Source organism: Phytophthora parasitica (genome assembly GCF_000247585.1).
Source record: "Phytophthora parasitica INRA-310 unplaced genomic scaffold supercont2.22, whole genome shotgun sequence".
Classification (NCBI taxonomy): Eukaryota; Oomycota; class Peronosporomycetes; order Peronosporales; family Peronosporaceae; genus Phytophthora; species Phytophthora nicotianae.
In genome coordinates this window covers 115,477-125,991 of record NW_008649008.1, presented here as the reverse complement: position 1 = coordinate 125,991, position 10,515 = coordinate 115,477, and the positions used below count along the sequence as shown (strand labels likewise).

Genomic DNA, 10,515 nt, shown 5'->3' with positions numbered 1-10,515 from the left:
CAGTTTTTGTTTTTTGTTTGATCGCGTTTTTTGTCTGAACTGGTGCGATATTAAGGTCTGGTCGAAATTGATGCACGTCCGCTCAGGCTAAATTTAGCATTAGTATTGTCGGAACTGGTTGAAATTCTCTCAGAGCGAAGGACATGGTGATCCCTCTGTTGAAGAGGGAGGCTCCGCACCAGGATCTGTTGTGCGCCGGCAGCTGCGACCTGTACGAGGGATGGTCAGTAGTTAGTGGTTGGCAGTAGAAGGATCTAACCCACCCTATCTTTTGCGTACTTACCCTCAGAGGCACGTAGTGCGGTTGACTAGGTGGTCAGCTTTCAACCCCCCCCCCCCCCCCCCCCCCCCCCCCCCCAGTCCCCACCGAAGCTGAAAAGGTATAGAAGAGCTATATGGACAACGTCACTGGTTCGTAGTGGTAATGATAAGCATAACCAGATCTTGACATTATCATCAAGATATATCTTAGTCATGTGCCCAATTGCGTATTATTTAGTACTGCTAATAGCACTACTATTATTCAAGATAATAAACCGAAATAGCTACAATATACAATGCTCCTAAGCGGAAGCTTATGACAATTTTTAACGTTGTTTCTTCACTTCCAATGCCTCTTTTGAGAGAGAAATAATTTGTCTTTGTGTTGCTTGTGTGGTTTATCCGACAAAGCTACTTTCTCCATGTGAATGTCTTGGAGACGTTCGAGCCGCGCTGGCGTATAAGGTTCCGCACAAACTATGTCCCAGTATCATACGAATTTGCTGGAAGAGCGTGTGTAATCTTTTCGGGTACTCGATTCATGACTCCGAGCTTGTCCCGAACCTACTTAACTACTTGTGCACGATCGCCCACATTGGCCTAGCTATATATAGATCTCTCTGATGAGCTGCTAGGTGTGAGCTCTTCCCTTTCGCCATCCTCCTCATTGATGAGCTCAGTCACGCACTTGGTGCTGCAAACCTGTTCTTCTTTAACTCCTGTAGGGATATAGAGTTAATATTGCTATGTTGAATTTATCACCTGTTGGAGAGATCCGCGTCTTTTGTGCACAGCTCGTTGCTGCATAGATGATGGACTACGCGACCACAATCGCAGCACGGAGACTTCTCCGGTATATCTTGCCAACAGCAGTCGGCCTTAACGCACCGTGTAACTCGCGGCTTCGAGGTAGAAAATCTAGAAGTGAAGAGAAAGCGATGGAAGGAGGCAACTGCGTCTGATTTTTGAAGATTTCAATGGATTCACGGCTTCCTGCAATTATTAGTTCAATTAGTACTAAATCAGTGATACTCCCAACTCTTAGACTAATAATAATATCATTAGTAATCCCATTTTTCGAGTGTTGTAGAAGAAGTGATACTAGTATTGTGCGTTTCAACTGTTTTGGCAAAGAGGGGCCTTATTCTGAGTTTAAGCAGCAGGTGGGATGTACTATCCTATCACTTTAGCAGACCCCGACTAAACTATTGTCCTCAGACTACGAGGTCTTACCAACGGGAAAAACCCGAATGCTGGTTTCAAACAAGCTATTCAGTGTTTATCTGCTTATAGTGATGACATTCTTTGAACACTAGCGCTAGCGTGCTGTGTTTTTGCTGTACGCTTACAGCATTCCGATTGGGACTGTCGCAGTGGTGCTTGGGATTTCAACGCGTACTCTCGGTAGATGGTTGAACCAATTTCAGACTATGGGTAACGTGGATAAAACTCTTCCAGTCCAAAAGGCATCTCGGTGGCCACAAAGAGTCAATAAATTTGTTGGCGAATACGTCAAACTGCACCCTTGTTTGTACTTTGAGGAGCTAAGAGCAGCCATTAAAGAACACTTTCCAGATCTTCCTAACACTTCTGACGTAACCATGTGTCGTGCATTGCGGTTTGATTTGGATCTCTCACGTAAAAAAAAAAACTTAACAAAACGGCCCGTGAAAGCGTTCAGCCGACAGACAGGACTGGTAGCTCGGCTTTCACCTTTTTATTCGTGCCCCGAACAGCTTGTTTTTGCTGACTAGACATCGAAAGACGGACGGTCCATGATGCTCCACCACGCGTGGTCGGCCATAGGTTCACCTGCAGTAGTTACCCCACCGTTTTCTCGTGGAAAAAGAGTGTCATTGTTAGCAGCTACAGATGTGACTGGCGTTTTTGTTTGGGGTCATGTGGAGGGCACATTTACAAGGGCTGCATTTCATGAGGTGCTGCGCACTAAAATCATCCCGTATTTTTAAATCGTGGCCTCTTCCGAGGTCGATATTGATTCTCAATAACGCTAAAAGTCACATGGTGCATGAAACTGGTGCATTTTTATTCTTTTTACCGCCTTATTCTCCTGACATGAACCCGATTGAAGTGCAGTTTTGTTTACTGAAGCGATGGGTACAGAAGCACGCAAATATGGCCTTCAGGGAAAACCACAGGCAGTGTTACGAGTGGCAATGGATATGTGTGCACAAGGTCATGACGACGTTGGCGTTAACTTGTATAGGCATTGTGGGTACTCGAAGCAGGTCCTAACTTTCAAATAGATATTCATCTTGCTCTTTGGTGGCAAACGTGCTTGAGATATCGCCATGTACAAGGATGATGCTGAACCTGACGAAACACCGTATTGGCGGAGGTATTCTGTCACTCGTGGCAGTTGTTCCTGAATACGAGACTGCGTTGCACGTCGAATTGTTGTTGGATGCGCCGACTTTTTTGTGTAGACGAACAACTTTAACATGGAGCCGCTTTGTCCAGATTTTCTGAGCTTCACCGCCGCCAAAATTGTTCCAACCGCTGTAAGAGGTCGTTATCATCAAGTTTATTAGGCTGGAAAAAGTTCTGTGAAGCGATATTGCTTAGCTTTAAGTACACGACCGTATCCTGCTGCATCGGCGCCACTATCACTGATTCGAACAAACTGCCAGCCTTGGCACGCAGTGCGTCGTGCCCGAGGTTTGCAACAAAGTCGAATTGCCTAGAACGTCACTTGTCTCTGCACCGGGCTAGTGGCCCACCTCTCTTGATCGTCAAACTACAGCGGAATGCGTCCGGGAGTGGAATAGAGGCTGGGATCAAGGGTAAACCTTGCATGCTTCTTGTAGCCTACAGCGGGTGCAAGTGTACTATCGGGTGCGAATGCGCTAACGACTGCGCAAGTGCTTAAAAGTAGCTCTCCAGAAACGAAGTTTAAATTAGCGATACTCCCAGATTAGGAAGCCTGACCACATGGTCAAAGTCAGATTAGGTGGTCCGAATAGCACGGCAAAGCGAATGAAATGGACAATACTATCACCGCTATTTTCAATATGCTGGACACTACTATCGAACCCTTTCCACGACAGACAAGCATTCGCACAACTTAGTGACACATCACATTCACATTTCAACTACGTCGTGGTAGCTGGATGCTCAATATCTTTGTGATGAGTCGGTATAACGCGTTAGGCACTGCTTTAATTTTGTGGAGCTGGATGCTCAATCACCAATTAACTGAGCATCCAGCTCCACAGAATTATGTCCCCTGCTCACAAGAAAAACGATATATTCGAAATTCAATTAGGAACAGCCCTCAGCGGTACCAGAACTCTATAGTTTCTGGATAGAGGACCTCCATAACCACCTGCTTTAACACACTCCTACAAACCGTTTCTCAAAATCATCATGTGCGTCTAAAGGAGACGGGTTATGGCGCCTCACATACTCCCATTTTGGCTTCAAAGGTCTGCGTTTGTCCTAACCGTTTGGACGCCTCAGTGCTTAAATAAGCTTAAAGCGCGTTATCAGCTATCAAGTAAGAAACGAGATGACCCTATCTGAGCGACCTGATCACTGCGGAGCCACTATCTCAAAATCAAGCTTCTTTTGTACTTCCTCCGTCCGGAAATATAAGACGGTCCCTGTATTCTTGGTGCCCGGAAATTTAAGAATTAAGTACATGTATCCATTACTTATTCCTACTTCACCGAACTTAAGAACGGCTTTGATTTGTTGTGCACCTCCCCGCCACAGGCTAGTGACGGCAGGAAAAGACCAGTGTCTACTCGCAGCTTGTCCTTGGACAGGTGTGGAATTGCGTACTTGTTGCAGCTGTCAACACTCATCGACGCCTGCAGCACAGACTGAAGCGTAAGAAGTGCGCTGTCAATTTTGGTATAATGGAGCTCTTTGAATGCGCTGTCAACGTTGTTTACAAGGTTTTCGATAGTCTTTGCTCACTTCTTGTGCTGCAGCGACTGCAGTGAATTGAAAAATCCCAGGTCGTTGGCATTAAAGTCTGGTGAATTTGCAGGTTGCGAGATGATCTTCATGTCCCAGTCCTCAAGGCTACATGCGGCGGCCACTTCGGGGTCATCCACCGCAACGTGCGGTTTAGCATTGTCGCGCTGCAGCGCCACCCGCTTGCTAGACGGCCATACTTCTTTAATGTGAGGGATGACCATCCGGCATAGTGCTTGACGGTAGATTTCACGCTCGACGCTAAAAGTCTTAATGTCTAAGATCCCAACCGGTCTGTCCTTGCTAGCTCTCTCAGCGGGTTCATAAACGGCAAACGGCCACAGACCGATTTTTTCGTCCTCAATGCGATGCCGTGCAGCATGCCAACGTGGACGTGCCAGTGCACAAATAAACTTAACCTTGATAATGTAATTCTTGTTCTTCACAGTAATGTGTGACACCTCTTCATTTTTTTCTAAATATAATCGCTGCCTCTCCTTTGGATAGGGCTTGGGATTTGTTTGTTTGTCTGAATGATATGATATCCGTGCTTCCTCATCTAGCACATTGTTTATGTTTTGCTGATATAACAAGTAATTGCTAATCAGTCAGCTACAAGGAGGAAGGTTTTCTGTGGTGGTGAAGGTGTCCTCTACTTTGATGTGTTTAGGAGTCCAATTATCGTTATAAAAAAAACTATTTTTGCACTACTACAACATCGATTGCATCTAATCTAATATACGCTGACAGAATTCTACTTGTTTTAATAATAAATACTCAACGAAAGACTTTAGCTTTATAAAAGTTGCTTCGTATCAAGAACAAAGCCAGCAAGTACAAAACTGAATAAATAAGCAGCTTGGCATAACATGTAATTCTTTAAAATGTAACAGAGATTGACTAGCTAAAGTTAAACATATCCAACTTCAATTAAAAAAATAAATAGTCTACCTTCTTGCTGCTCTCATTCGACAATATAATGTCTTCTTCACCACAGTATACACACCTCGGTAATGGCATTACTCTACATACTTTATCTATGACGATTCGTTTGATAACCGAGGATATGCTCCTGCACAAGTTAATCTATACACGGACGTGTTGCTATCCAATACGTGGTATATGTTGTATTGATCGGCGCACACTGTTTCGACAAAAGTAAATATGATACCATAGCGTATAATAAAAAAAAGAACATAGTAAAGCCGGGAACAATGTCTTGAGATGAGACCCACATTCGAAGCAGACTACTTCCCGTCAGCTCGTTGCAACGTAGAGTCAGATGCTAAATACCGATACCGATGAATGATCGTGTGAGATTATGAATGCTATCTATTGTCTTGTGATGCCTGGTTTATAAAACTGTAAACATACATTTTTAGGATGTTCATTTATTTTGTCAGCTGGAGCCCATGTGTTTTGACACTTCATCACTACGTAACAGTGTTGTCCATATTTGAAAGTAGGAAATTATCGGGCAGGCTGCGGCATGAGCGTCATGTGGAGTTCTTATTAGGAACTTCTTACCGGACAGGTATCGGATAACTATTATCTCTTTCTTTTCCTTTTCTGCTTGTCGAAACACGTACGCTATCGCAAGGAGCTGCTAGAAACGGTGGAGACGAAGGCAATAATTTATACCAAACTATCAATTCTTAGGCGGGCATATTTTCTTTATCTGTACTTTGCTCATGCCCCTGATGCCATTTGCGTCTGAGTTTACTACAGTTTTATAATTTGCTTAACACATTGAGAGAAGCAGGTGCCGAGGAGTCATGTTCAAGAATAAAATGTTCTTATGACTTTTAAGCGACAAGTTTTTTTTAATACTGCCCCAGGAAAACGAGACCCGCCGGGGTAACGTTGTCGCGTATTCTACAGTATTGGCACTGTAATTGCTGCCCAAAGCATGCGGCCTTGCACTCATTCTTCATGCTAAAAGTCTTGACGTCCTGTCCACTGTTATCGGAATCGATGATACTAAACATTGTATTAACCGAAATCACGAAGCCAGACAATCCAATCTTTAGATCAATCCTGTTGTGTTGTAAAGCTGCATCTGGCTTTTCCGGAGAATGAAGATGATGGCAAATTCTACATGTGTTTGCATAAGTTGGGGAGGATCCACAAATTTTCAAATCCATCTGAAGAACTTGCTCAAGAACGCATACGTTCTTTTCTTTTCTGGGATCCCCGCGTTCTTTCTCTCTCAGGTATTTCCCCAACCTTCTGGTTTCGCAATCTCCACACGCGTTATCCGATGAGACGTTTGCTAACTTCACGGACACGGCACACCACTTTGGATTTCGCCTCCTACTGCTCAAAGCATTCCGAGCCCCATAAACCAAGACACGATGAAGGTTATCGCTACGATTGCTGCTGCTTCGATGGCCCTCGGGATCTCCAACGCTGACCACACATCGCGTCAGCTGATTCTCGGTGGTGGAGTCATTCGGAGCGGCACGAAGACGTACACCGCCGGGATCCGTACTACACCCGACGGTGACACTTACTGCGGTGGCTCCCTAATCTCGCCCACGCACATTCTTACGACGTCGATGTGCACGGGCTACAAGGAGCCAAAATTCGTGTCCGTAGGCACGCACTACCTCAACGGCACGCAGGACGGTGAGCAGATTAAGGTCGTGTCGGCCCAGAACCACACGTCGCTGAATTTCTCCAGCGGCACGTACGACTTCGCTCTTCTGACTCTGGAGAAGCCGAGCAAGTTCACCCCCGTCAAGCTTCCCAAAGCGGATGGTTCGGACGTTAAACCCGGCATGTGGTCGAAGGCCATGGGATGGGGAGTCACCAGCTACCCCAACGGCTCCCTCTCTTACGAACTGCAGGGTGTAAGCCTTGAGGTGTGGGCCAACGATGAATGCTCGCGGGTGTTCAATATCGGTGACACGAGCGTGTGTGCCGGTGGTATGCCTGAAAAAGACGCGTGCGTGGCTGACACTGGTGGCCCACTGATCAAGGAGAACGGCCAGGGAGACTTGGATGACGTCCTAATTGGTCTGGTCAACTGGGGCTACGGCTGCGGCGACGCAGGATCGCCCACCGTCTACTCTCGTGTGTCGACCGCTATCGAGTGGATCAATTCTGTCACCTCTGGCTCGACACATACCAAGGGTCAATAAACAAACAAATTGCTTTCATATGGATGAGCCAATTTCGCCCATGTAACGGTAGTTCAGTTGTCATAACTCTCAATCCATACCTTAAATTCACTCTTGGCAAAATGCTACTAGTACTAATATTAATTGACACTCCTGTTTGTTTCGAATTCAGACTAAAACACCCATTAAAATTTTGATGGGTTATTTTCGTCTAAATGCCATCCTAAAGCCGAAAAACCCGAATTTAAACTTTGACTACAGATTTCCAGATTTTTGTGAATTTTACGTTTCTAAATTATTTTCACGCAGACTTGTTGTTGGATTTACGCTGTTTTTGTACATTAACTGTAAGTAGTACAAAACAAGTTTTGCTTACTTGTCAGATTTACATCCGCCAAAAAAGGATACCATTTTCATCGTTATCTTGAATAGTTTTGTACGCCTGGCTGCACCTCCAGTAGCTACAAATAGTAACCCGGGCAAGTCGTCGATTCGGCAATTACCAGCCATGCTAATGGATCACTCTCATACGAGTTTCAGGGTGAGAGTGTTGAGGTACGAAAATAGCTTTAACACGCATTGATTGTATGAGCCTGCAGTTTTCGGATTGTACGGCAGGTCTAATAATTACATACTCCAGTATTTATATTCTAGGCACTAGTATACATACATGTATTTCGAAAGCTTGAAGCACGGTGAATCAATCTATGATACCGTCAACGCCATATCTAATGGTAGCAGACCACAAATGCTCGCCGTTAAAACGCGAACTTTTTTCACATTCGAATGGAGGAACAGGCGCTTAAAGATAGGCAGTGTAGCTGCCAATATCCTGGGTGCGTAGTGGTACAGCGGCGGAATATTCCAATGTGTCGGAGTGTTGCAAGTCCGTGACATTAGGTTTGCAACAACAGCAGCAAATAATAATAATAAAGTAATACATCATCGAGAGCATCGTGGCCATGTCTTGCAGCTCATACTCGCTTCGCTGTGCTGCCTTGTTTGTTTCCTACATAGTGTTCGCAGAAACATGAATAATTTATCGAAAATAATAGAAGTACTTCGAAGTAGAATTTAACCACATTCGGCCAAGTTTGTTGTTTTTGGCCTGAAGTTTCATATATACAATTCTGGGACCACCTCCCCTACTTTTACTTTGGGTACCGTGCCCACAATTTGTAGTAGACTGGCCGGATTGTGTCTTGCTTATAGCAACATCGTATTTTGCAAGCTATCAAACACTTCAGTTGTGTAAATCTAGATGCTTTGGAGGCCAGTGATTTTTTTTAATGCTTTGGAGGCCAGTGTACGATTTACATAACGAGAGGTGTGTGTGTTTTCAAATAAAGGCAGACAGACTTGAAAATGTCTGGAATTCAATTTTCGTTGCCACGACAGTTCATAATTAACAGTGGATTCAGCCAGTGGATTCAAGTAATATTGGGGTTTTGCTGCACATGCGGTGACTGGTGATAAATAATTGACATTTGATGATAAACTTGATGCCAACTAAAACATATTGAGCCTTGAGTTTATTGGTGGATTTTTAGAAGTTATTTGGATTGTCTCATCCTCTTTGAATTAGCGTATCAGAGTGCTAGTTCACTATTGGCAGGCTTCCCTGTCCATAGAGAATGGGCTCACTGCCTGAATGAATTGTTCAGAAATAGCTGTAGAATAAAATGGCTTCACTATTTATTTATGGTATTGTGAAAACCGCTTCGATTGTCCGACGATTTGCACGCATAAAACAGCGCATAAAGCTAAAACAAAGGGACTAAAAAGGACATATAATTGTGATAAAACGTCGAATAATTTGAATTGTGTAAGCTAATTCATAGATGCCCTCATGGAAAACTGAAGCTAATGCAAGCCCTCAATTGTCTCCTGCGGGAAAGCACAGCTTGGATGCATCGATATCCTGCTACCAAGGAGTCATCCAAAGTAATTTCACAACAGTAATTAACCGGTTTGCCTCCGCAACTGCATCAATCTCTATGGAAATGCATTCACGAGGGGTCTCTGTTTTAGACACGTCATCGTTTTTGCGATGACCTGGTCTTGGAATGCCGAGGAGGGATCCGACATTCAGACCGATTAAGAGATAAATCGGTCGTTCAGCTGTAAATCGGCTGTTCAGATTGATTTGTAAATCAAATCAGCCGAACACACCAATGCATAAATCGCCTTGGAAATGTGAGGTGGCCTCTCTAAATACTTGTGACCTGGTCTGATTTATAAATAAAACCGAGCTTCATTGTCTAATTAAGCCTCTAAATGGTCGGATTTGTAATCGGATTAGACATTCGAAGCGGTTTTCATAATAACAGTTGTGCAGCCTATTCTAATAAAAGCCGTTTGAAAACTTAAGCAAAGGCAGTCTAGTTAACATGTACACTAAGTTATTTAGTGCTGTCCTGCACCTCTAATGACAGTCGTCGGACAGTTGTGTTCTCAATTTGCTCTTCATGCATTTGAGTATGCTGAAGTCGTCTTCAACAGTATGATAAGCGTATTGGAACTCTGGCTAAGATGGTAAATTAGTTTTACAGGTATAGATTCTGGACGAAGAATTTTTCCGAATGTTATCGACGAGTGGGAGTGCGTTGAATTCACTCTAACGTTGAGGGTGTTGCGGCTGAAGATGCTGCGTCAGATTATCACGTCGAAAGGCACTGAACATCGTTGGTTTGGTGGATTTCTTACACTACTTTGAAGTTAGAAAGTCAAGGGTGGCTTCACTGGCAATTCCGCGTGGCCCCACGACCATTAATAATTGTAGCGAGTCGGCGGATCCCCAGTTCATTCTCGTACTGTGGTAGCCAGGCATTGCATTTGTCATGTACACGCTTCTTGCGGTTGCGTATGGCGTCGTTGACATTTTGAATTGAGCGCTTTGATCAGGACTTGGTCATGACGAGCCGATGAAACTGGGCGATGAGCTCCCTACGCGAATATAATAGTAAGCTGGTAGTTTCGAACCGATTCAACGTGGGTTTTGATACTCAAAATCTGCAAATATATAGCCTGCAGACTTTGTGCGAGTGAGGCATAAACGCCTGAATTTTCGAATCCTGACTATTGGGCATTATTGATATGGATGAATATCATCAAGGTGCCGACACATAATTTTATCATCATTTAAGTATAGGAAAATGGCAGCAGTGTGCGCCATTTGACCAATGACATT

General features: G+C 44.2%; 2 protein-coding genes across 2 annotated transcripts; one reads left to right on the top strand and one right to left on the bottom strand.

The window, feature by feature from the left end:
• Positions 1-3,941: 3,941 nt before the first annotated feature.
• PPTG_10496 (hypothetical protein) lies at positions 3,942-4,528 on the bottom strand (the record flags this gene model as incomplete). Its single annotated transcript, XM_008905863.1, has 3 exons — positions 3,942-4,125; positions 4,204-4,464; positions 4,494-4,528. 3 exons carry the CDS (start codon positions 4,526-4,528, stop codon positions 3,942-3,944), a joined length of 480 nt encoding a protein of 159 aa, XP_008904111.1.
• Positions 4,529-6,557: 2,029 nt separating this feature from the next.
• On the top strand, positions 6,558-7,346 carry PPTG_10495 (hypothetical protein; the record flags this gene model as incomplete). The annotated part of the gene is made up of 1 exon (XM_008905862.1): positions 6,558-7,346. The coding sequence occupies one exon, from the start codon at positions 6,558-6,560 to the stop codon at positions 7,344-7,346; it is 789 nt and encodes a 262-aa protein (XP_008904110.1).
• Between the last annotated feature and the right edge of the window lie 3,169 nt (positions 7,347-10,515).